This window comes from Lissotriton helveticus, chromosome 1_1 (genome assembly GCF_964261635.1).
Source record: "Lissotriton helveticus chromosome 1_1, aLisHel1.1, whole genome shotgun sequence".
Taxonomy (NCBI): domain Eukaryota; kingdom Metazoa; phylum Chordata; class Amphibia; order Caudata; family Salamandridae; genus Lissotriton; species Lissotriton helveticus.
Window position 1 is genome coordinate 1,505,576,085 of NC_136057.1, and position 27,905 is coordinate 1,505,603,989.

The window sequence follows — 27,905 nt, forward strand, 5'->3', positions numbered from 1 at the left end:
AGGTAGATGGGTTAGCCATGAGTGATCCAGTGGTTCCATCTTCCAGCTCAAGTAAGGTATCCCCCGACACTGATCCCAGGTCTGTAGCCCAGGTTATCCATTCAGTTTCCCCATTGATCCCCCTAGCAGCCCCAGAAAGATTTCAGGGAGACCCACAAAAGGCTCAGTTGTTCTTGACTCAATGTTTGTTACATTTTATGTGTCGTCCCACTTTGTTTCCTGACGCCCAGTCTCGTGTGGCTTTTGTTTTGTCTTATCTGGGTGGTGATGCTGCTAATTGGGCTATGCCACTAGTATCCAGAGATGACCACTTTTTGCATGATTTTGATTGGTTCAAGACTGAATTCCTTCATATTTTTGACAGGAGGAGAATTTCCCAGGCCACTGATAACGAATTATTAGAACTCCGACAGGGGTCAGGAGATTTGATTACTTATCTGACACAATTCAACAAATTGATCGTGGAGTCTAATTGGCCAGAAGAAAAGAGAGCAGCTCTCTTTTATCGAGGATTACGAGACGACATTAAGGACTCCTTAGTACAAATACCCAATAGACCTACGGAACTTTCTGCGTTAGTGGATCTAGTTCTTGAATTGGATTTTCGTAGTGTTGAGAGGAAAGGAGAGAAGAAGAAAGAATTTCTGATGAATTTTCTACGTTTTGACAGAGTAAAGACCGATGGATCAAGAGGCTCAGGAACCAACTCCGAGGTGGAACCAATGCAGATTGGAGCAGTTCGAGGTCCCTTGAGTAAAGAAGAAAAGGATCAGCGGTGATTAAAGAAACTGTTTGTATTGTGGCATGCCCAGGCATTTTGTGAAACAGTATCCGAAGAGACCTAAGGTTCCTGTGAAGGGAAACGCCTTGAACCATCAGTAGAAGGGGTCGCTCTGATGACGAAAGATACGAAAACGATCCCAGATTCCCATTTGATTCTGAATACATTACAGACTCTGATTCCTCATGTAATTCTTCATTTGACCATAACATTTCGGAATCAAGAAATTAAGGGAGTGGCTATAATGTTGGATTCTGGAGCCACTGGAAATTTTTGTTATATCAAATATGCTCAACAAATGGGCATTCGAGCAATTCGCAAGGCAAAGAGTGAACAAGTGCGAGCAGTCGATGGGACAAATTTGTCATCAGGCCCTATCACTAGTCACACAGAACCTTTGGAGTTAATCCAGTCAGATGGACATTGTGAAGTGTTACAGTTTAATTTGATTGATGCCCCTCAGTTCCAAATGATTATTGGATTACTGTGGTTAACGATTCATAATCCTACTATAGATTGGCAAAGTCGAACGGTCAAGATGCAATCCACCTTTTGTCACGAACATTGCTATCAATGTGTTCCAGTGGTGGAGGAACCTTCACAAGCCCAATTCCTCTCTTTCGGAGGGCAATCAATTGGTGTAATTGATTCTACTGAAATTCCAAAGGAGTATCAAGAGTTTAAAGAAGTTTTTAGTGAGTAGGAAGCTGAGCAATTACCCCCACATTGTTCATACGATTGTGCCATTGACTTAGAACCTGGAACTGTCCTTTCATGTAGTCGAATTTACGCTCTCACGGAAACGGAAAATCAACATCTCAAAGAATACCTAGATCGTTATCTGGCCAATGGGTTTATAAGACCTTCTCAATTTCCAGCCTCGTCTCCTTTGTTTTTCATACCAAGAAAGGAAGGAACCTTGAGGTTATGCATCGATTATCGAGCTTTAAATAGAGCAACTATTAAGAATCATTACCCGCTTCCTTTGATCTCTGTTCTTTTAGATCAAATCAAAGATGCACAAGTCTTTACCAAGTTAGATCTTCGTGGCGCTTATCATTTGGTCAGGATGAAAGAAGGCCATGAGTGGAAAACAGCATTCAGAACCAAGTTCGGTTTATTTGAATACAGAGTAATGCCCTTTGGGTTGTGTAACGCTCCTGCAGTGTTCAAACACTTTATCAACGACGTAATGGGAGACTTAATTGACAAGATTGCGGTCATTTATTTGGATGACATCTTAATCTATTCAAAAGACCCGCAAGATCACCCAGAACATGTAAGAACTGTTTTTGAATGCCTTCGGTTTCATCGTCTGTATGTGAAATTGGAAACATTTGTTTTTAGCTCCGAAAGAGTGGAATTTTTGGGTTTGTGTTGTCTCCTCAAGGTATCATGATGGATCCTAGAAAAGTACAAGCGGTTGAGAGTTGGCCATCTCCAAAAGATGTCAAGGAAGTCCAGAGATTCTTGGGATTTGGCAATTTTTATCGACGCTTTATCTCAGGATTCTCTCAATTGATTGTTCCCATCACTCGGTTACTGAAAAAAGGGGTGAAATTTCAATGGTCATCCGAAGCTGAAGGTGCCTTTTCGACTCTTAAGAAAAGTTTCACGTCTGCCCCCCTTCTACTTCATGTTGATCCCTCGGAACCTTTTTTCATGGAAGCAGATGCTTCAGATCAAGCAATTGGAGGGGTTCTCTCACAGAGACATCCTGAGACCGGACAATTGCATCCAGTAGCCTATCATTCTCGTAAATTGAATCCTGCCGAAATCAACTACACTATCGCAGAGAAAGAGCTGCTGGCGGTGAAGGATGCATTTGAAGACTTGAGACATTATCTTTTGGGAGCCCGACATATAGTAACTGTATTTACGGATCATAAAAACTTGCAATTTTTGAAGACTGCAAAGACTTTGACCCCACGACAGCTACGTTGGTCTTTATATTTCGCTGACTTCGATTTCGTAATCACTTATCGTCCTGGCAGCAAGAATGGGAAAGCAGATGCCTTGTCCCGATTACACACAGTGGAGACTCACCTCCAGTGGAGTCACAGCCGATCATTCCAAAATCTAAGGTCATCTGTACCATCTCTCTGGATAATTTTCACGATGAAGTTAAGAAATGTTTAACTTCAGAAGAAGTAAACAATTGGGTAGCTCAGGATCCAGAGCGAAAGTGTCATCAGCAATTGCCTTACCACAAAGAAGCTGTGTACCTTCCTACTTCTGCTTTACAAGAAAAGGCTCTCAAGATGTGTCATGATCAACCTTTAGCAGGGCATAAAGGAATTTTGAAGACCTTGGATTTGGTTCAGCGTTATTTTTGGTGGCCTGGGTTGTCCTCGTCATTTAAATAATATGTTTTGTCTTGTGAACTGTGTGCCCGTAGTAAACCTACTCGGCAGGCTCCTCAGGGAATGCTGCAACCTTTACCCACTCCAACTTGGCACACCATTTCGATGGATCTTATTGTAGAATTACCTAAGAGTCAGGGTCACAATACCATTTTGGTCTTTGTGGATACCTTCACGAAGATGAGCCATTTTGTTCCGTTAACTGGGATTCCAACAGCACAAGATTTAGCACAGTTATTTGGGGAACACATAGTGAAGTTGCATGGAGTACCAAAGATTGTGGTCTCTGATAGGGGTTCGCAGTTTGTGTCTCATTTCTGGAAGGTATTCTTGCATGGCTTAGGGGTGGAAGCTAGATACTCTACCAGTTATCATCCCGAGACAGATGGTCAGACTGAAAGACAGAATCAAGAACTAGAACAGTACCTTAGGTTGTTCCTTCTGGATCGGGTGGGGATTGGTCTGACATGTTATGGATGGCTGAGTTCGCATGTAATAATGCGAAGAGCACCTCTACTGGTTACTGCCCCTTCTATCTCAATTATGGTCGACACCCCAATCCTTTTCTCATTCAAGAAGAGTTAGGAGTTCCTGCAGTTGGGGTTTTGTTGAAAGACATCTCTCTTCTTCATAAGACAGCTGAGACTAATTTAATTAAAGCTAAGGAAAAGTACAAGGAGAGTGCAGATAGGTACCGAAAACCATCTCCTCTGTATCAGGTGGGAGATCGAGTGTGGTTTTCCACCAAGCATTTGCATTTGAAAGAGAATCGGAAGTTTCAGCCTCGTTTTGTGGGTCCTTATTTAATTGATAAGATTTTGGGACCGGTCACGGTGAAACTGAAACTTCCCCCTAAATTAGGAATTCATCCTGTATTCCATGTCTCTCTTCTGAAGAAAACTTCTCCACATGTTCGAATATCCAGGCCCCCTCCGCCACTTCAGGTTCATGGTGGTCCTGAGTATGAGGTTAAGGAGATTTTGGACTCCAAGGTTCGCTTGAAAAAACTGTTTTATTTATTTGACTGGAAGGGTTACGGTCCTGAAGACAGATCCTGGGAGTTAGCAGAGGATGTTCATGCCCCTCAGTTGGTAAAACGATTTTATTCTCCATATCCATCCAAGCCAAGACCGATAAATTGGTCTTTGAGAGGGGGTACTGTCAGGAACCATTCTGTAAGTGCAGTTAGGTGGGCAAAACCCTGTCATGCTGGTAAGAGATACCGAGTGATTGTAAAGCCTCACTTGGTGAACTTCTGGCTTGATCTTCATTAACTCTGGACATTCTAAGACGGCCGCCGCTTTAGCCGCGGTATACTGTTACTCTGGACATTCTAAGATGGCCGCCGCTTTAGCCGCGGTGTTCTGTTAATTGCACATTCTAGTTTATAGGCTTTGTGGGAAGTGCGCGCGTTCTCACTTGCGCACTTCAACAAAGAATTCGTTATGAAGAGCAGCTTCTGTAACGCTCTCCGTGTTTAGGTGGAAAACGGAGTTTAAAGAAGTTCTGAAGCCCGAGTTAGTTACTTTGGTGTTCTGTTACTAATACACGGAGTTTGAATGCAGTTTACAGAGAGTTTGAGTCGGCAGCGTGAGTCCGTGACTCTGAGGGTAATTATGGACATTCTCCAGTTCAACCTTCGTGGAGTCAGACAAGCAGGAATCTGCCTTCGATACTATCCTCCCTTCTAGGGTTGAGGAAGGTGTCGGAGTAGAAGGCAACAGACGGCGAAAGTTACGACACATCTCTCAAGTAAGAACTATCCAGTCTCACCGTCAATTGCGCATCAGAAATCCCCCCATTCCTTCCAAAGGATAATTCCCCCATTGCGCTTACCCAATTCTTGCCTTCCCTATCTTCCCACCCTAGTTCCTTTTTGCGCGCACCTTTTGGATCTTCAGGGAATCTCCTGCGCAGCATCTACTAACATTGATAAGACAGTCATCCAATTCCTGAGTAAAGCGCTATTGGAGAAGGTAGAGATTCCTGTTAATGCATTTATAGAGAAAGACCATTTGTCAGTGCAGACTTTAACCTTGTCACCTTGTCTTCTAGATTTACATATCTCCAAATACACAAACGCGCTGTAACTATCCATGAGAGGGGCAATACTCCGAAGACAGCTGGTAGGAATTGTCCTTAACTTTAATTGAAGGTAGAAGTACAGCTAGAAGGAAGAGTTTATGTTCTTTTCCCCCTTTGTGCATTAGGTACCAGACATCGGTCCTGTGACAATCTAGAAGATTCTAGGAAGGTTCGTGGAGTGTCAGCTGTAGTTAGAGTGTCTCTCTCTATCCACTTCCCCTTTCCCCCCCAGTTGGTGACGTTGCTTATTAAGCAACTTTACCGGCGGGCGGGCATTGGGATTCAGCGTCCATTCTGCTTCCGCGAAGACTGAAGGGGAACTTGACATCTTTATAGTCTTTGGTTTTATATTTAGCGCTTTTGCACTTTATATTGTTGCACTATCTGTAGATTTACACATGATTGATGAAATAGTTAAGCCGGTACCTCTTTTATTTTTTTGTACCTGCATTTAAAAAAAACACTTTTATTGTGACCTAAGTTTTTATGTATTAAAGTCTTTTAATGAATTGTACTTTTTAAAAGGTTTACTTCTATGCCTCTTGGCTGCTGAATAAAGTATCTGTGACTTACTGACTGATATTGCTCCATCCTTAGGTCATGGCCTGAGGAGGCCAGACATTGGTCACCCGGCGGACCCCCTTAACGGTGCTGGGAGTAGGTTTCTGGGACTTGTCAAACACTTACATAAAACTGGTTGCCCGCAGGGGCTTGCTAGGGATACAGTCACTGCCGCTCCACTGATGTGGACTCTATAGATGTGTACTGGTCTAGCCTCTCTGACTTGTTATCTTTTTTTCTTTATTGCTCCATGCCGAAGACTCTGATGCTGGACAAGCCATGACTAACTGTGTTAATACTTGGATCGATGATGTGCACTTTTTAGGTCTCGCCTGCGCAGCGCGCATGCGTTGCATAGGCAAAAGACCTTTAGCAATCGCTTCGGCTTTTCAGCCAAAAAAGTGCACGCGTTCCATTGCGGGAGTGAGCTTGACACCATATGTTTGTAATTAACTTACAAACACATGGTGCCCCTGGCTCGCTCCCGCAAGGGAAATGCTTTGTGTGCTCTTACACTCCCCCCACCCCTCCCACTTTTAGCGCGAGGCGCAGGTGCGCTTGTTTTTTTTTACCTGCTCGGCCACAGCTCTAAAGAGGCAGGAACCATCCTTTGCAACTTTCTTCTGGTAAAGCCCATGGGAAGCCAGGTGCTGGTCCATCAATGCCTCCCCCGTCAGCTGCTCCTTTCCCCTTCCAGGGATCTCCCGGCTTGCTCCACCGGTCACCTCCATCTGCGCAGTGGGCTTCACAGACTGCCGCTCGCATAGATGGACGGAGCCGCACGCACTACTAGACCTGCATACAGCCTCCCATGGTCGACCGGTGCTAGGGCGCCATTCTCCCCGTATCGCACCGTCTGCGCACTGTGATTAGTTACATGAAAAAAAAAAAAAAATAAATAAATGAGTACCCCGGTGGTAACGAGGCTGCCCAGCCCTGGGCCACTCCTTGCCTCATATCCTGAAGTACTGTCTGGTACCGGGATTTGTGAACCCACAGAAGCGCAAACACTGCCTGCAGCTGCCTAGAACGAGGAGAGGTCGGAGGTTGGGAGGAGACACGCGCTGATCAGGGAAACACAAACAGGAAACTTTATTTTCACTTTCACAGACACAGGCAGGCGGCACAATGGGAACTGTAGTCCAGGGGAAAGGGAAGTTCTGCACTTACGCACATAGAGGTAGGACTTCCCTGAGGCCTAATACCTCTCCTGTTGTTACTGCAGTATGGGAGCCGATTCACCTAGAAATGTGACAAACTTAAGACAAGCTGGCTAGGTGATGTTACATAATATTATCTGGTACCATTATATCCATTCGGAAGTTGAAACAATAAGTGTTATTTCGTTGTACATCTTCCTTACTAGAGGATTCAGTGTCGTTTGTTGAAGACTGATCACAGTAACGCTTTTGGCTAACATTAATTTATATTTTCGTTGACGTTAATAGATTCTTGCGTCTGAAGATCGAAACTCCTTTAGCTCGCAACTTTGAGATGCCACTTCTCCAATATGTTTTAGCAAGAGTGGCAAAATGTGCAAGATATCTGTCTGATTTACATTGGACAAACAGCGGTCTAGTTCAGAATAGAGATAGTCTAAGGACTTAAAATATGGACTTGACTATCAGATATTCATCTCCTTTTGATGCGATGTTTCTATTGCGAAGAGTACCTTAAACTGTGATAAGTTAGGCATGAGCATGTTACTTTAAATATCAACAAAAGTAAATAATGATAACTGACGGGGTAAATATCTGCTTCTTTTCGTTTATTTATGCCAAGTACACTGTCTTATTTTAAGACCACAGTTTACTTTACAGGTATTTAGGAGTTTGTTTGAACAGAAATACATTGCATGAATATCAAAAGGTTAAAGACAAAAGTACTTAATTTATTCCACTAAGTTCCCTGCCACCTTTGACTTCAAGTAAACGGGTAATGGTATTATGCAAACATGGCCACTACTTTGAACTGTTCTCGACAGTGATACGTTTGCCCCTTTTCTCTTTCGATACCATTTTCCGGAGAATGCCGGTAGAGGTGGGATAGGCTGATAGTGCGTGAGACATTGTTATTATAAGTGCTACCTATGAAACACTTTAATTTTTTTTATCTTAAACATTTTCAATGCTTTATGTACTTGAGAAAAGGTCGAAAACTACACATGACAAAGGATGCAGAGAGAATTTCAGGTAATGGAGTAGTTGCTAATTTCCTTATCTCTGACATTTCAATGTGTTTGGTAAGCTTAGGTACAACATTCTAGTATCTCCTGTTTGACACTTTTAGTGACATTTCACAGTGAGTAGAAAAAAACAGATACTTCCATGTAACGATATTAGAAATAATAAATGATTAAATAGAAATGTGTCTCAAAGGACCCTAATACAATCTAGACCAGCCTAAAGATACCAGTTACACAAAAGAGACTGCTGGGAGTTATATTTGGAAACCTTCAACTTTTTTACAAGACTACTGGAAACAAGCATTGGCATAGCCAATAGGTATCGCCTTTGGGACCTTATCAGTATTTATTTATGCAGCAGGTCCCAAAGGCGAGACCTATTGGCTATACCAATGCTTGTTAATTATGTTCTTGGCTGGCATTGGTGCATATGCTACTTAAACCTTGTCTTGCTCATTGGTCTTTACCATCGATGCGTAACCTTGTATGGCTGAACAAGTTGTTTCATGTTTTTTCTTTACTGTACTTTTTGTTACACACTGCTACTTTACTCCATTGCAGTGGTTCCCAAACTTTTGACTCCTGAGGACCCCCACTGAATCACTACTGGAAGCCGGGGACCCCCAAGCAATTGGTACAATTTAAATTTCTTTTTAAAAACGCCTTTTGAAGCAGAGGCAATTTCATGAGGGAGACAGCCCGAATTGGGTCTATTGGCATGGACATGTATGCATACAGCAGTGTATTATTTAGTGGTACAAGTCTACTGCTCTCAGCCATAGCAGCACCTCTACATTCTCATTCCAGAGCCTTGGAGGGGTGACCCTTCCTTACACCAACAGGTTGAATGATTATGAATTATTATCATTTTTACCTATTCACAGTTTAAAAAGGTCTAAAATATTATACAATTCTGAAGCATTTTATTATAAAGACATGCCCCAAGGAGCAACGAATATTGTGAAAATTCTAACAAGATAGTGCACAAGGCGATGAGTCCAGTGTACAGAGCAAATTCAAGGTCTATATTTCTATGTCACTTACCCCTTCCTATACTCACTGCACATTTCCCTTCCCCTCCCCAGGGCACGGTAACCAAAAAGTTTTTATCTTTGTAATATCAATATCTATGTAATATCAATTGTTGCCCAAATGTTTGGCTTAGCTTCATTGCAATTAAAACAATGTGAGCAGATTGACTCCTTTGTTTGTTTATATATTTGGACTACCTGTTGTGGTTTACAAATAACTTTGTGTGTGTCTACTGGGACCCCTCTTTTTCAGTGCCTTATCTACCCAGGTCCCAGTGACGTTATTGGGTGAACCCCCCTTTTTGCAACCTATATTAGGAGTTCATCATGGAAGTCAAAGAGATGGCAGGAAGGTATCTGCACAGGAGGCATATTGTTTCAGCGAGATCATGGAACAATGCTATACCAATTACCATAAACCCCTGTTAGATGTAATCTTTAGTCACAGACAGCAGAACAACATTTTACCACCAAGGGGTGAGCACTGCAGTTAAGGCATATTTCAGAGAGGCCTCGCGTGGCACCTGACATGACCCTCTCCTGTTAGGATGCCCACTGCCCCGTCCCTTGCCAACAACAAACTGCAAAGGCTACACAGAATAAGAGCTTGATATGTCTGAATATGAAAGCTTGACAGCACACATAATTCACCCAAAGGCTTGTGGAAAGTGAGCAATCAGACAGCAGCACGAAAATCCTACTGCTGATCCTGGCTGCATCTATTTTTACCTGCCTGCCAAATAACGGTAACCTATACACATGTGCCTTTCAGCGCTTTATTGCTTTTATTGTATTGCCTGTACTTTCATTGTTGTGTCTGCGACGGGGTCCGTGCCCTTTTTTCTTCCCTCTGTTCCCCTCGCTGCCCCCGTGCCTCTCTGCCCGTTCTGCCTTCTGTTCTTAGCTGCCCCTATATTTCTGTATTCTGTATTTTGCCTCTGTGCCACTCGTTTTTTGTGCCCGTCTGCCCTCTGTGCCACTCGTTTTTCCCTGGTTTTTGTCTTCTGTTTCACTTGTTTTTCCCTCATTTTTTGTGCCTTTCTGCCCTCTGTTCCACTTGTTTTTTGTGCATTTCTGCCCTCTGTTCCACTAGTTTTTCCCTCTTTTTATGTACCTTTCTGCCCTCTGTTCAACTCGTTTTTTTGTGCCCTTCTGCCCTCTGTGCCACTTGTTTTTTCCTTGTTTTTGTGCCCCTTTTGCCTTCTATTCCACTTGTTTCCCCAGCCGCTGTGCCTCCTGCGGTCCCGCCCCCCTGACTGCCCACTGCCCATTCGCTGCCCCACCTCCTGGTTGTATTGTTGTGGTCTCGCTGCCCCTGCGCCATCATTCACAGCTCTTGTGTGCTGTGAGGACGCATGGGCGTTTCATTTTTCACTACGACAACAGACACTCGAGTCCTGCGGACCCCCTGGGAATGTCTCGCGGACCCCTGGGGTCCACGGATCACAGTTTGGGAAATGCTGCTTCATTGGATTTCATATCCAGTATGCTTATGTGTACTTATATGGCAGCTTTAGTGTTGAGAAAAATGGAAAAATTACCTTTAAAAAAGTTTTACTGACTGACTGAAATGCCTGCCTCCATGAGTTTCTATGGGAGTGGGGTGGAATACTTATGAAGGGCCATGTGTGGTACTGGACTTACTCCAGTGCAGGGCTGGAGAACATTTGCTATTGTTTTTTGTCACCTTTTTGGATGTAGTAAGTTTGTTTGTGAATGGAATGGGTTCAGTCTTTTGTTGGTGGGTGTTTATATTTGCATGCTCCTCCTTAAACCCCTCCTTACCCCTTGTTAAACCTCTCCTATTTTGATGTAAGTATTACCCATTTTCCAGCCACCTTCTCCATCCATCGCACATTTATGACTAAAATGCAGAACTACCTATATGGAGAGCTCCGCACATGTGGCAAAAATGTCAGCATGCAAACGATAGGAGTGACTTGAATGTATCTGCATATGGGTTAGTGTTGGAAATGACCCTTATTACAGGGTTATCCCCCAAACTTTTTACTTCCTCCACCTATTTTTCCCTAACCTGCTGTTGTTGGTTTTAAGACTCTGGGCACTTTACCACTACTATTCAGTTCTATAGTGCACATGCTCTCTGGGAAATTTGTAATATGGATTGGTGTTTCCATGATTGGCATATTTGATTTACTGGTAAATCCCTAGTGAAGTGCACTGAGTGTGCCAGGGTCTGTAAATCAAATGCTACTAATGGGCCCGCAGCACTGGTTGTGCCACCCATATGAGTAGTCATGAAAAGGTAGCTCAGACCTGCCACTTCATTGTCTGGGCGCAGTTTGTAACTGCTGTAGGAAGGTGGATACCTGACTATGGTTACCCCAGATTCTTTTGCCTTGTGTTTAGCTGGTTTTCGACTTAGTTGGCCTGGGATCCTGCTAATCAGGGCCTCAGGCTATCTGATCTCACTGTAAAATGGACTCCATGTACTTTAGGTACATACCTAATTGGATATTGGGTCACCTTATGAGCCCCTGTATAGTGTACTATACGTACCCAGGGCATAGCTGCATCCAAGACCTACCAGGGGCTGCAGCATGTATTATACCACCCCTGGCTGGCCATCCAAACTGACACAACTGGCTGATCACTCAGCTGGGACAAGGTAGTGTAATCACCCCTTGCTTAGGTATAGTATTCCTATACCTACCATTATATATAGACACATATGCACCTATAAGTCACTCCTGTGGCAGGCCTTAACAACCCTGAAGGCAGAGTGCTTGATTTTATGTGAGATGAGGCTCTAGCATGAGCTGAGTCTGTCTGCAGCTTTCGGAACCATGTCCTTATAGCTGTCCTATAATATAGCCATACCATATACTCTTAAGTGCATTATAATCCTCGCGGTTGAATGCTAACTTTGGTTTGGCTTTATCAAAACATGTCGTGTAAGGTGTCATATGCTTTGGAATACTACCCCCTCGCCAGTTCTGGCAACGGGGTAGCATTCCACCCTTCTAGAGTGAGAAGACATGTTGTTCCTACTAATCCCGGTTAAAGTTAACCAGAGCCTCAGCATCACAAAATGGATGCTGCTGCCACAGACACAAGTCTGACCTCCTGCTGCTGGGAGTCCTTCCAGCGAGGGAGGCTTGGACAATAGGTTTCCTGTCTTGGGAGGTGCTAGCACCACGCCAGACAGGCCATACTGTATTGGGGCAGGGAGGGCTGAATGAAATGAGACACTGCCTGGGGCACACAAGGTGTCCCATGCATAGTCCGGTTTAAACCGGTGCTGGGGCACTCCAGCCCTAGCTCTGGCGCGAAACTGGACAGAGGGAAAGGGGTGTAACCACCCCCTTCCCTGGTCCCACCCATAGGAGGGACCTAGCAGGTAATCCAGCCCCTAAATTTGGTATATAGGTAGGAGCTGAGTCCCAAGACTTTAGATTTATCCTGACTGAAACTTGAAACGAAACTGTGGACCTTCGACGTTCTACCTGACGATAGAAGATGGAAGAATCTCCCTTGTGGTCAAAGAGTGACCACCCTGTGCAAGCAGGCACCATCAAGCAATCAATGGTTTGCTGTGTCGATGCTCCCACCGGAGCCCGAGAACAGAGCCTGACAAGACCCAGACTTCCAGACTTTCTTCCACCCGATCCACAGCCACAGCAAAGCTCAGACCCGTGTATGCGACGAGAGACGTGGGACCGGCCATCTTGGAAAGCCAGCGAATTGCTTTCCGTGCAAGTTCTGAGGCACCCTCAAAGTTGTGCATTGGGGATTGAGAAGCCCCATCCCCGAGCACCATCTGCACCGAAGATCAGCCCTCCACACTCCACGAGTGCCGCGTGGGGCCCTTCTGCATTTTCCTGCTTGACGCGTCTGTCCGGTCACTTGCCCGTTGGCTAGTGGCCTCTGTGATGATGAACCTTTGAATTTCCACCACTGGTATGGTTGCTCCAGACTGGTCCCTGCTTCCCTGAAAAGGAGAAGCCCATCAGACCTTGCTGGTCTGATCAAGAAGCCATCTTCGATTCCTGCGTGGGTTGCCTTTGCCAAGGCTTGTTGACTCCAATCCGAAAGCCGACACCGCCAACAGCGAGAACCTTTGTGGGGCAGTCCGTATCCAGCTCCTGGTTGTCGCCGACACCTCCTGGTCCACATGGCTGCAGAGACAAGCTTCACAACATCCCCTGATTCCTTTGCGACATTGCCTGGTTCCTTCCTGGTTCCTTCCTGGTCACTGACTAGTGACCCAGACTCTGTCCCCTCTGCTTTCAGGTACTCTTCATCCTCGATCCACCCTTGGATCCAACCGGACACTTCCCTCCTGGTCGCCTGCAGCATCTTTCTTCACGGCTCCATAGGATTCAGCGACGAAGCCCGACACACTTTGACACCTATGCACCTGCTTCCTGTGGGTGAGGTAACGTGAGTACTCCGGTGCTCCTGTGGGTATTAACTATCCCAGTGTCCTAGCTTTCAGTGGCTTTTTCCCCGTCCATCAGGAAGTGACCTAAAAGAACTAGTTTCCAATTCTTTCGTTCCCATTCTAACTCTATGGTAACTCGCGTGTGTGTAAAGACACTGCACACACATCCCATGGGCCTCCTGCTCCTTATCCTTTGGTAGTACAGTGTAGTCCCAGCGATTCTCCAGGCCCCAGGCCTATCCTTTGTTCATGACGTGGTTCTTATACCACTATTTTAGTATATGGTTTGAAGTGCCCCTAGGGCATTACTGTATTTTGTGCAACTTATTGTATGATAATTAAGTATCTTGTTATGTGCTTGTGCCTCTGACCTCATAAAGAGTTCAGAGGATTAATTTAGTAATAAATACATATATATTTTATATATATAACCTGTGTGATGTCCTTTCATTTGGTATTAAAGGGATTGCATATGGTAAAACAGCTGGCTTCACATGCCCTCTTGAGTTTAGCCTAAGACTGCTTTGTCCATGATACCACTAGGATAGCTGGTCTATAAGGTTAACTTTACAACCATCACCATAAGAGTTGTTAGGACTGATACAGGGTACCCACTAGAATATTGGACATCACATATCAGGCCAACTTCTCACAACTGCCATGTCGACTTGGCGAGTGCACCCACTTGCCAGGCCCTAACCTTCCCTTTGCTTACATGTGAGTCACCCCTAAGGTAGGCCCATGGTACCCCTGTGGGCAGGGTGCAGTGTATGCGAAAGGTAGGACATGCCCTGATGTGTGTGGCATGTCCTAATAGTGAAATACTGCCAATGTTGTTTTTCACTATTGTTCGGCTATCTGCCCCGTAGGATAGAATGGGAGTTTATTTATAACATCATGTAAATGTAAATTTCTATTGGGGCAGGATAGGAAAGTAACGTTTAGTATGCCTGATCTCAGAATGTAAAAATGCATCTTTTAGTGAGGGTGATTTTTACATTCTGTGTTTGAACATACCACTTTTAGAAAGTAGGTATTTTCTTGATAAGCCATCAAGTGTGCCTCTGCTAGGATGTGTATTGACTGTCTGGCTTTGGAGTGACAGGGGCTGGGGATGTGCAGTGGCTCCAGATAGTCTGGATGAGTCAGGGCTGGGCTGATTAGACCTGGGCTGAATTTAGAGTAGTTGGAGGAGATTTCCTTGCACCTGAATAGGCCTGGTCTGCTGAAGACAATGCTGTCTCTGGCTCCTGCTGGGCAGCTAGACTGAGAGGACACAACTGGTTCTGGCTGGGCACAGGGCTTCTCTGCCTGAGACAGACATGGTCCGTGGGGGAGGTGATTAATTATGTATTTACTTTTCCCTCAGCATCATCCCTTGAAATCCCCCCGTCACAACCGCTGTTAATGGCACGAACCGCGGCTGGCCTGAAAGAAAAAAGGAATTTTGGGTATAAGTACTGGGGCCCAGACCCCAGAACTTTAGAACTCTTTAGCAACGAAGAAGACTGTCAAGAAGAAGAGCTGGGGAAGCTGTGGTGAGGGACTTCCACTTTGCTGTGTGCTTTTCTGTGTTGGCCTGCAATGGCTGCTTCTGTGTTGGGCAGTGCAAGGACTGGACTGAACTTTCTGCAACTTTCTTTTCGTGAGTTTCTTCAAGGGCTTGAGGTAGAGCATGTTCCCTGTTCAAGAAGTCTCAGGAAGAGCAAAGACTTCAAGTTCATGTGTTACCAGCACTGGGGGATGTGTGTTTTGTGCTGCACCAGAAAACGCAACCCGACGCCGTCAACAACGCCGCTGCTGACTCCGTGTCCTGGAGGTACAGCAGAGGGAATTGCTGTACTTTGCACCACAACCCTGATCTCACTGACAATGCCACTCGATGCCGCCACCAAGCCGCGGCTTGCACCGCGACCTGTGGCCACAGCACTCCTCATCGCCTCCCTTCACGCTGTCGTCCTGGTATCGCCAACGATGCCGCTCCACGCCAACTTCGATGCCACTGCTTGCACTGTGGTTCGAGGGCACTGCTCGTAAGTTACACACACACCGTCTTCATCCCACACCGCAGCTTTGGCCTACCGACACCATCAACTCCAGTTCGTCAGCCGGCGATGGCCCTTCAGCAACGACAATGCCGCTGCTAGCACCCTGACCTGCGAGGACTGCGACGAGCATCGCATCACTTTGCACTGCATCCCTGGTCTCACTGACGCCATTGGACGAGTGTCACCGAGCCGCTACCTGTGCCACGACCTGAGGGCCCGCACGCCGCACCACTACACTTCACACCACAGCCCCACTTCCTGCTGACACCGGCGCTCCCAACTGCAACCGCAAGGACTTCGATTTGCAACCTTGTGACGTCAAGGGCCCGACAACTCCTGCACCGACCTCCGGAACCTACGCCTGCGGATGCCGCCTCTTTGGGGCTCATCGAGAGGTCCCCAGCCACCATTTCTAAAGGTACTGTTTTGCGGGTCATCCCAACACCGTAGCTTGCCCGCAACGCTGCAGTCAGCCAGAACTGTTTGGATTTGTGGTCACGACACCTTGATAGCCCCAGATGGAGCTATCGACCTCAAGATACTGTATTCCAAGTCTACTTTGCTTATTAAATATTTCGGAGAACTGTATGGTGGATTGTTATAGTTTTTGGTCTTGTTTGAAGTATATACAAATATTGGATATTTTTCTAAACTGGTTTTGTGTCATTTTGTAGTGTTTTCACTGTATTACTGTTGGTTATGTGCAAATACTTTACACACTGCCTCTGAGATAAGCCTGACGGCTTGCGCAACGCTACCAGGGGGTGAGCAGTGGTTATTTAGGAGTGTAACTCACTTACCCTGACTAGGAAGAAGGGTCTCTATTTGGAAAAAGGTGCAAACCCTTGCCAACTAGAGACCCCCATTTTTAACAGTTAGTAAATAGAATTTTGTAGTACGTGAGTAGTGCTACTGTAGTTTTACTTAACATACTACAAAATGCAGCATGTGAACAGACCCCTAAATATTTTCCTGAAGCATTTCTCACATGGATTCTGTTGTCTTTGCAGGATATCTGCATTGCAACACATAAAGTATATCGATTCTCACAGACACTTACCGGTCTCCATCTCTGAGTTTCTGAAACTGTCGACCGAGAAGGCAGGCCAAGGTCTCTCCAACTCTTCCATTTTTAACAAAAGGCTCCGCTGTTGCTGCTATCCAAAGTTCGATGTTGGTAGTAGTTTTGTATAAATCCATGAGCTTTTTGGCAAAATCTTTGCTGTGTAGTACTTTTGCCAGCTCATCCTGATTTCGAGGCTGGGAAAGACCACAGAATTTTCTCCATTTGACATAGCCTGAGGGAAGAACACCAATTTGTCTTGTGAGGTTAGCTGTCTCTCCAAAAAACAAAGAAAAGGATTTTAGCACGTAAAGCTAGAGGTGCATGCATGCAGCTGTCCATATTCTAACTTGCTTGTTAGTTCTTTGGCATTGTCTTTTCGTCCCTACTTCGAAAGATTTCTATTTATTGCAGGTCATCTTAATGCAGTCACCTTTGTGATACACTATGCATTTCTAACACTCATGCTTGAAACCAAAGTCATCAACCACCACAATAAAAAACAAGCATTGAGAAAGCCAATAAGTCTGGTGTTTCCAGCCAGCCTTTTAGCTTTTCTTGTTTGTTATGGTTTTTTGTAAAACGTTATTGTTCAGGGTGGTGCTTAACCATCATTAATAATAATACATACGTTTAGTAAAATTAAAAAAGATCTTGGCTAACACAAACTAAAAAATGCCAATCAGTCACAGATCTTGGCTAACACAGACTTAAAAATGCTAATCAGTCACTCATTGCTTGCCAGCCTCTTGCCTTTGGGAAATAAGGGAAGGGAAGGAACGTGAAGGAAAAAAGCAAAGGGAAAGCAAAAGTCAAAGGAAAAGGAAAGCAAAAGGCAAAGGAAAAGGAAAGGAAAAGGAAAGCATAAGGAAAAGCAAAAGGCCAAGCAAAAGGCAAGGAAAAGGCAAGGGAAAGGAAAAGGAAAGCAAAAGGAAAGATAGGAAATTAAAGGAAAGAAAAAAGAAAGAGAGGAAGGAAGGTCTCAGCTAATGTCAAACCTAAAATGGCTTGGTATCATGACTTCTTAAGATTGTTTTAACAGCAAACACTTTTCAAGTCTATATCTGAATTTATAGCACTGAAGTGTTTTTGTGTTTTGTTGTCCCTGTGGTCTATAACAGCCCATAGATTTCTGAGGCTTCTATTAAGTAGGTTCTGGCTGAGCAACATATTGAGTTACCGAAATTCTTGATATATACTACACCAGCAAAACCAAGATGTGACATCTGATTCTGTGCCTCTATCATGAATAAGAGCCCAATATGGCCCAGAGAAGTGTACATCCAGGAGAACCAGGTCCAATCAGGCTGATGGGCACATCCTATGGCTCAACGATCATGATCGGCAAAGCTAAAACTAACCAGAATATGCAAACATGCAAGCTTCCTCACACCCCTGACAGTCAGGAATTGAGGATGGAGTTCAGACTTTGAGCATATGCACCGAGTGTCCCTATACAGACAATACCCCTCCAGAGTGCAAAACACACTCCACGTCCATGAACTCACTGTTCCCTTTGTAACAGTTTTAATTGAAGATAAGAAACGGACAAAATGACAACAAATTAGCTATTTTGTATATTTATGGGATAGTTGGTCCCAAGAAACATAATCAACTTAAATCATGCATTCCTTTAATTGGAAAAGTCATCTGAAGCATTGGAACATCACTCCATGCTTTCTAGTACCACTGAGTGGATCATTGTTTTGACCACACAATCCAAATGTCTTAGGACCTCCTGACTGTAGCTTATCATCTAACACCCTCCCTATGTTGTGGTGAAACATTCATTGTTGTACTACGATCTCCTGACCACTTGGTCCAATTTATCAGCTGTGTACCCAGCCACCACAGATGGGTTGCAAGAGGTGATGCTACCAAAAGGTACCAAGCATAAGGCCCTATCACCATCGCAGCCATGTTTCATGACTCCCTTTCACATGCTGAAGTGTAGGATCATCTACTATGCTGATGCACAAAGATCTCCTGACCTTTGTGTTCAAACTCTCATCTTGCCTCCATTCCTGTTGTGGGCACGATCTATCACTATACTAATGTGCTAATAAGTCAACATGTTTCCTGATCCCTGACCCATATTTGTGGGAAAAGATCCATTACTATACCAACAAAATAGATCCTGAGCACCAAGTAAATATCCAATGACTCAGTAGTCCATGTAATGTTGTTATTCCTGATTTATTTTCATTTCAATCTTCATGTGGGTTCAGCAAAATCATATAACAAACTTGTAGCCATCAGATTGTAGTCAACACATGTTTCCTCTCATGGTAATTTCTTTACCGAGGACTTCATCAGGGCTATAAAACAAACAATAGCCATCCCCATTAAAAGTTATGTACATTAAATTTTGCTTGTTCCTCCACCATAGTGTCTGTTAGTGTCCAAGGGATGGCACAAATTCATGATAATTCCAAGACCGTCCAAGGTATAGAGAATGATCATATAAGTAAATACAGACAGGTAAATAGTAATGTTCAGTATATATTCATAAGGGTAATCATGAGACTAAATAAGTTGTTGCTCTATCCGGCTATATAATCATAACATGGAGGTGAGTGATAATGTAAAGGATGTGTAAAAAGAATATACGTTGGAAAATGTGATAGAAATGTGAAAACAGTGATAGAACTTCTCATTAGAGATTGAAGAATACATTAATAATGTGGAGAAGTAAAGTAGCTATCACCAGACCATTAGTGTATGTGTTGGTTTGGCATGTAAACTCTTGATATTGGCTCATTCTACCAATCACAATTAAGTGAAGGCAGCACCTGTGACAATCAACTTCTCCAAATGTCAATTACCATAATAGAAAATCCAGACAAGTAATCCAGTATTCAAATATATATCCTCTATCTTTGTTTCCCAAGAATAAGAAATCAATCTCTAGAGTCGCGGAAACAATAGATAGCTATTTTACTCAGTCAATCGTGCATGCTTCGTTTCACCAGAGGTGCTGAGAAAATAGAGAGACGGGCGTTTTCAATGAAAAGTATTTATTGAACAGTCTTCTTTCTCAAGCAAAAGAAATGTACTGCTACAATCGTAATACTGGTTATAAAGTACATGGCATATAATACGAAAAGTATTATAAAGTAGTACTGTAAAAGCATGATTTTGGTTTCTAAGCCATAAATTGCCTAAAACATATCAAATACATACAGTAATAAAATAATGACTAAAAGTACTCAACTGGTGCCTCTAAAATACGCCTACCCCGGTGTACCTAACCTAAGTCTAATACAAGGGATGAAGTAAGTGAGGAGTAATTTAAGTTTAGTATTTCTCAGCCAAGAATCAATCTAAGAATTCTCTTAGGGTCTAATCAGCTCGGTACCTTGGTTTAGAATGAAGGAGGTCTTGTATCTCTCTCTCAGGACTCGATTTCCCAGCGACCCGCAAGGGTAGCCTGGAAACACTGGAGCTGGATTTCTCGGCAGGAGAAAAGACAGCGTCTCTCAGTGCGTCAGCTGGAGGGTCGGCTTCCTTCGGCACTTGCTGCTGCAGGGCGTCGGGCAAGTAGTTAGTCGATCTGCTCCAAACCACTGTGTGTTTGTCTGGGCAAATCTAGGCACATTTATACTTTGAAGGTGCCGAGTTTGACGTATGATTGGACTTAATAACGTCATCAAAGACTCAGTTCTTCGAAAACTCCATGATTTCCTAGATAAATTAGTATTCAGGCAAGGGGAGGTCCCTAGCTGTTGAAGGCGGGTTTTTCTAAGAAATCGTTGTTGATTCTTGGAACTTAGTGGAAGTAGCCATGCTGTATTTGGGCTGCGAAAAAGGCTCAGTCTCAATATGGTAATGATTTCTATGCCTATATAAGGATCGGATAATCTATACCTATATAAGGGCATGAATAGGGAACATTACACTAGGGTCCTAGATTCATTTACAACACCCACTCCATTTTAAGTTCAATAAAACTAAACGTATTAGCACTGAACATATCTAAAGCTAGTGTTTAAAATCCCACCCAAAATACAAAATACAAATTGCATTTGAAAAGGTTTGTTTAAATGTAACGAGTATAGACTTGTATGAACAAACGGCACTCTAAAGACATGAAGCATAGGGTGGGAGCATATATTCTATCATTTATAAAATATAAAATTACATTCATGAAATGTCTCTGAAGCTTACAGAAAAAATTCGAGACCATCCCATAGCATAATATTTTGTTATGATGATTAGGCCAAATATTGTCATTTAAGAAGGTTTCAAAAGAAATCTTGTTCTCTAAGAATAGTTCTACTTTAAGCAGATTACTCTGTGCCAAAATTTCTATTTTGGAAAAAGTCCAAATTTTTATCGCAGAATGGTTCTCAAGCTGGATGGTTTGTTTATAAACAATGAAGGCCTAATTTCAGAGTTCAGGGAACGCTGTGTGCATGAATCAAAAGTTATTCTCGGTGTCGGGAGAAAACATCAGATCGTCTAGGCTGGCAAAGAAACCGTCTACCATAGTAGCAGGTCAGCGTTTGATGCATTAGCAATGTCCGCAGTAGGTGGTACCTGTGTGCCTGTAGTGTTTCGTATCTCAAACTCAGTTAGACTTGCTGGTGAGACCTCAATGAATGCCGTCATCAGAATTGGCAGCCTTTGGGGGTAACACGATGCATGAGTCGCTACCGGACCTAGCAAGGCGTCAATATCCGATGGCAGGACTGATGGAAGTGTAAGACAAATGTCCAACACGCATTCTTCTCCGCAAAGCAGGCATCGTACGACAGGTAAGATGCAATCTTGCCAGATTGGTCTGAACGATAGAAACCAAGTTGTGTTCAGATCTCTTAAATGAGCCAAGCCAAGAATCTGTGTAATTCTCTCACGATACCTCATGGCAAGGAGGGCTCCTTCCATGGTAGTCTGGGTATCGCCGGTGACTGGTCTTGCCATATCGGAGCGGAAGGAATAAAAATAGAATTCCTGCTAATAGTCCCAAGATGAGAGGCAGGCCACCGAACACAGAGTGCACGAAATTTGGAAAAATGCAGAGGACTGCTTCAAATGCCACTAACAGTCCCGAAAAAATCGTCTTAAATACATGTGCGATGCCACTGGTATCAGACATATTTAATATTTGACTTAACATTTCTGCAAAATGTACTGGGCAGTTTGTTGATAATAATGCATGTATCTCTGCAGAAGTCCTTGCAACATGCAGGTCATATGTTTCTCTAGATGAGGTCAGTGGCACAGTTTTTTGCAAAAGAATGACTTTCATTCTGCTTAAAGTATCAATTTGTATAGAAGAGATATTCAGTGAAGGCCATAATGCCGTCCCCCTGCTGTCTTGCTCTTTGGATACAATACTTGCATACAACAAGTGACCCTGGATGAGACACTGACTAGATATACATTTCCTGGCATCATGCCAAGACAGCTGTGGTCATTGAGCATAACGTAGCTGCCATTGGGTAGCTGCCTGAAAATTGGTTCTATCACTGTGGAGGGTGTACCGTGCAGGTGGCAAGAGAGGTTATTTGCAGAACTGTCGCAGGCTCCGTGTAAATTAATACTTTGGCACAAAAGTGTACCACTTAGTGAGTTTTTACAATTTTTACCACTAAGGAATACCTCCTTTCCCCATTCCAACATTTGTGTGTGCAAGGTAAAGTCCAGGTCGACTTAATGTATTCTTTACCCAACCTTTCAAACAAGCCCGCTGGTATATGCTGTAGACAATACTGACATTTTAAAAATCGTCACTGGTCTCGTTATGGTGCCATGTATTATCCATTCAAAGACAGGCTTCTCAGAAACTGTCAATGGTAATCTTTCCAGTTTTTCAATGCTCAGCACCGTATAGTCTGCTCCTTTTTGTGCCAAAGAGATTTGTTTATCCGTAAGGTTAAATACAGAAAACAATAACGTGGTGTTGATTAGACGCCATGGCACATAGCCTGAACGAAGATTTTGCAACGTCCAGCCTAGTTGCATTATAGAACGTAATTGCGACTGGCCATGTTGTAACATTAGCAAGTCCTGCTCTATTATGTCAATGGCAGAGGACACAATGCTGTCCAAAGAATATATTCTGGAGGACAGAGTCATTAACCCGTTGTCCACTACAGAGAGAGTTTTCTCTAAATTAATACGGCAATTTCTCGTATTCTTTCTGCAGTTTCCATTTACGTTATTTTCCAAGCTTCGTTGTATGCAGCATATATACCGGCGTATATGAAACGTTTTTGACGTGGTTCGCGAGGCCCCATTAAGAAATCTCGCAAATCATTGTCTTCTTTAAGTAAAGATAAGTGTTGTTTGATTTCTGGAAGTGTAGATTTCTGTAGCCACTCAAGGCATAGCTTTCCTACACTGTAAGTAGTTACTATCCCTGGATGTTGTCTCTGGGAATATCTTAGATCAGGCTTATTCACAGTGAATCCTTGTGTTTTGTTCAGGAATCTTTCTTGACAGTCATTCATGTCTGTGGGCCAGATTAACCCTTTTTTCCAATCAGGATTAGTTCTGTTTTGTTTTAAAATATAGGGTACATCTACCTCCTCTTCTGTAGTATCATTAATGTCAGTTGAGGCTTTAGGTATTGACGGTTTATTTAAATCTTTTATCTTAGCCAGGCCAAGACAAGAAGTTTGTTTGAACAGTGTCATTTAAAAACATTATTTGTTCTGGTATAATGCAGGCTCTGAACAGGGCTTCTAAACCTTGCACCTGCCAGTCTTTTGTGCCCCAGACAGTTTTTGTCTCAATGTTGTCTTTCCAAAAGTCAAAACCTAATGTAGACAATTGAGCATAAAAGTTTGCAGAAAAAAATTTGTTTAGTATTGGTCAGCATTGTTTTCATTCCTGTCTTATTCATATTTTTAAACCAAAACGTTTCTGGATTTGTAACATTGAGCCCTGTGAAGTACGGAAACTTGTCATGAAATGATTTTGAGCTACCCTTTGGACATTTCTAAATCACTCATCATGTTGTTAACAGTTTCAAAGTCCCAATCACCAGAAAATGTGCTGGGTGATACAAAGTCACTCAAAGAAACCTTAAACTGGTGTGGAATCTTCAGCAGTTCCATCGGGCCATAGATGTCATAATCAGTTCTTTCCTATGCTATACCACCAGGTATAGGAATGGCTGTGATGTTTACTGATGACAGGTCTCTTCTTTCACGATGAGATGATTTGTGATTGATTTTCATACTTGCTGTCCATTGTACTGTATTTTCCATCTATCATTTTTCCCAAACTTAAAACCAGTATGAGCCAGAGCAGGAGGAAAAGTACGCCTAACACAATCCAAAATTTACCCCCTGGTGAAACCAGATATGTTTTTTCAAAGTTGATGAAAGAGTTCTGTTATTTTTTTTTTTAAAGGTTTTATTTGCTGGCGTTTCTTCAGGTTCACTAGGATCCTCAGAAAATGTATCAAAGTTGATGAAATAGCCAGAGGCAGTTTAATTGTTGGAATTGCATCAGGATTGTTAGTAATCTTGGGAGCTGCTTCTTCCTTTGTCATATTGGTATAGTCAATGCTACATCATTTTAGACAGGTTTTTCATGACAAACTGTTATTTGGGTCTCAAGAGGCACAGGTTCCATGGCTTTGTTGCATAGTTCTTCTATCTTTACTGCAGGTTTATCAAAGGTGATAAGTCTTTCAGTTTGAACCTCTTGGATTGTAGCAAGATTTGGCTGTCTGCTACATCTTGGGAGTCCACAGGGCCTACTACTTATTATCGGCCACATGTTGTGGTTTGACCAGGTCGATGGATGCAACTCTGTTCTCCCTTTTACCAGCAAGGGGCGGTAGTACTACTGATTTCGTTCCTTGGATTGCCAAGACAGGTACTGCTTTTCTGTAAGAAGGCCCAAATTCCTTCTTTACCGCGATCTTTTCCCTGACTAGATCCCCAACCTTTGGAATCCAGACAGGTCTTGCTGGGACAGGTGGTTTTTCTTCAGTGGTTGTTGGCTTCTGTATTGTGTTACTCAGACTTCTTCTTGTTTCATTTAAAAGTCTTGTAAAACAGCCAAACGATCTTTGATATCAAAGGGTTTTTGTTCCACCACTGAAGTTTGACAATCGAGGTCTTCGATTATCATTCTAGTACCAAATAGTAATTCATATGGAGTGATTCCACCCAGAGAATTTCTTGGCAGATTATTAAGACTACGTTGGACACTTATTAGATGTTTGACCAACCCATCACCCGAACCTAATACCTTAGCTGTTATGGATTGCTTTATGTCACGGTTTTTTCTTTCCACTACCGCATTACCCTCAAGATGGAAGGGACTAGAATACCGCAATGCAACGCCCAAGCTAGCCATGGCCTCTTTGTAAGCTCGAGAGCTAAACCCAGGACCCTGCTCAGAATGTATCGTGCCGATTGCGTATATGACGATAAAGACTAGCAAATCCTTCATAACAGTTCTGGCGTCAGCCGAGCACTGGGGCCACATCCAAATAAATCTTGTCCTAGTAGTTGTGGGACCGCATCTGTCCATCGAGACGTTGGTGTGTAGATAGCCTAATGCTGTCTAGCAATGGTATCTGAACTGGGCTGGCTACACTGTAGTCAGGTATCTGGTGGTCTTCAAAACTATGATATCTGTAACAGGTATCGCAGTTTATTCCAAATTCGTAAACTTGGACGCTCATTCCTCGCCATCAGTACATCTCTTCTAATTCTATTAGAGATTCTAAGATCCCTCGATGTCTCAGACCCTCTCCCATATGTGCTTTGTGTACCAAAGCAGCTCTCCGGTTCCTATATGGAATTACTCTGTCCCCCACTCCAGGGATTCGAGCAAAAGGAATGGAGTTTGCATCAATTATGTATGTATTACCGAGTGGATAGTTTTTTTTTTGTAAACTTTGTTTATTGAGTTTTTAACTCAGAACAATACAAAGGTTGGTATTGTGGTCAAAGTGGAAACACCCGGAGCATATAGCATAGACAGATCATGGCAAGTCAACTGCATCATACAGCGAAAGACGGTCATCAGGATAGAAAACATTGTATGCCAATCAAGGACAGCGTCACCTTGTCATTATACAGTATAAGAGTGCCATGCTTCAGCCAATCGCGAGGGTATTTAAAGGGTAGTATCTGGTCTTTTATGCATAGAAATATTAAACATTGTTAAGTTATGCTAGTCGTCAGGTCATACAATCACTTATGCAGCAAATGTTCATAAGCTTAAGCCACCTGTTGATAGTACCACATGTCAGTTCAGTCACATCCTACCTGGTCATTACTACCAGTCCGAGTCCCGCCCCCATCCGGATCCTCATCCCCATCTCCCTGAGCTAGCAGATACGTGACTAGTGGGCCCCAAATGTCATTAGGCCTGCTGGGAATCCGAAGTGTTTCAGCAAAAATTGCATGTTGTTCCTCACAATGAGTCATGTCTGCAAGCCAGTCTTTAAACTTTGGGGCCCTGCCACGACCCCATCTACATGCAATGCGCCGCTTTGCAAGAAGCAGAGCAATATCTAAGAATTTCCTGCAGGTCTTAGGGATGTGTGGTGTGTGCCCCATGAGCATTAGTAATGGATCAAGATTTATGGACTCTTCAACCATTGATTCAAGGGCACGATGCACCTGTTGCCAGTAGGCATGAACAGAAGGGCATTCCCAGGCAAGGTGTAGGAAACCAGCGCGTTCCGCGCGGCAGCGCTCACATCTATCATCACTGGACAAACGGAACTTGTATTTTTTGACCGGCGTATAGTACAGCCGCTGCAAGAACTTGAAGTGGATCATCTTGAGCCTACTGCTGGCCGATATCCGAGCCGTAAGGTTACAGCAGTATAGCCACTGCTCATCAGTGACCTCTGTTGCCAGGTCAGCAGCCCAGTGCATTCGGGCCACGTTCTCCGGTCCCGGGCTGCACGCCCTGATGTGGTGGTACATGCCCGACACCAGGTGTGAACCGTCCTGTGAGCATAACATGAAGTGTAGTGGAGATAGGACCTCGGGTTCATTGGGAAAGCCAGGCAAAATTTCCTTCATCCCCTGGCGCAGTCGTATGTAATAGAACCTATCGAGTGGAGTAGGGTCGTAAGAAGTAAAAATCAAATCCGCAGATTTGAACTGGCCATTGGAGAAGAGGTCGCCCCAAAAGTTGACTCGTAGGTGCCGACAGAGCAACCGAAAGCCATGCTCCTGTAGGAGTTCAAGCTTAGGGTGGTATGCCAGTGGTAGCCGAGGAGAGTATGGCAAGCTGCAGTCTAGCCTCTTCACCATGCGGCGCCAGGCATCCATGGTGCACGTGACGGAAGTGTGAGGTGTTTCCATGGACGTCACTGGGCAATGTAGGAGACCATTGAGGGGAAGGGGGTTCGCGATCCAGTCTTCGACTGCCAGTTGAGGCATGAACGGAGTGGGGACCATCCAGTGATATGCGTAATGCGCTTGAGCACATAGGTAATAAGCCTCGAAATCGGGTATATCGAAGCCCCCCTTATCACATGGTTGAATCAGCATTGACCATTGCAGCCGTGGGTGCTTACCCCCCCAGAATAAACGAAACAGCTCCGACTTTAATGTTTTAAAAAAAAACGTACCAGGGTAGTAAGGGATAGTAAGGAAAAGATACAGAAATTGGGGCAGCACCACCATTTTCATAAGCGATGCCCTCCCTGCCATGGAGAGTGGAAGGGAGATCCAACGATCTACTGATGCAGTACGTTTTGTGACCGCTACACCGTAGTTCAGCCGTAATGTTTCATCTTTATCACGTGAAATCTGGATACCAAGGTAACGCAAGTCCGAGTGACACCACTCTAAAGGAAAGTCAAGTGGGAAATCAGTAACCGCATCTGTAAGAGGGTAGAATTGTGACTTAGCCCAGTTTATGCGCACTCCAGACAGTCTACGGAAGACAACAAATTCCCTAAGTAAGGGATTTAAGTTTCGTGACGGATCTTTGACAAATAGCGTCATGTCATCCGCATATAACAACACGTCAATCTGACGCTGGAAGCACCGAACCGCGCCCTCTCGGTGCAGTTGGCGGAGCCTGCAAGCCAGCAGCTCAATGGCTATCGCGAATAGGAGAGAGGATAGCGGGCATCCCTGTCGGGTGCCCATTGTGATTGCAATGGAGGGAGAAAGGCGGCCATTAATCATGACTTTCGCTGTTGGTTGCGTATACAGCAATCGGACCCAAGAGATGAATAATTTAGGGAACCCCATATGCGCCAGGACGGTGAACAAGTATGGCCATTCGACGGAATCGAAGGCCTTAGTGGCATCCAGAAAAAACGCTGCAACTGGGAGATCAGGGTGCACTGTGCGGAGCAGAGAAAACAATGTGCGTAGGTTATGGGAGGTGGATCGACCAGGGACAAACCCAGACTGGTCGGGCAATACGACCTGGGTCATCA

The 27,905-nt window shown here is 43.9% G+C and overlaps 1 protein-coding gene across 2 annotated transcripts in view; it reads right to left on the reverse strand.

The window, feature by feature from the left end:
* Positions 1-27,905, reverse strand: part of LOC144828515 (lactoperoxidase-like) — a 1,612,675-nt gene that overhangs the window by 264,060 nt on the left and 1,320,710 nt on the right. For both annotated transcript variants that reach the window (XM_078686761.1, XM_078686752.1), the window contains exon 13: positions 16,520-16,757. In XM_078686761.1, the coding sequence (XP_078542887.1) occupies positions 16,520-16,757 (238 nt within the window). The remainder of the gene's footprint in view (positions 1-16,519; positions 16,758-27,905) is intronic.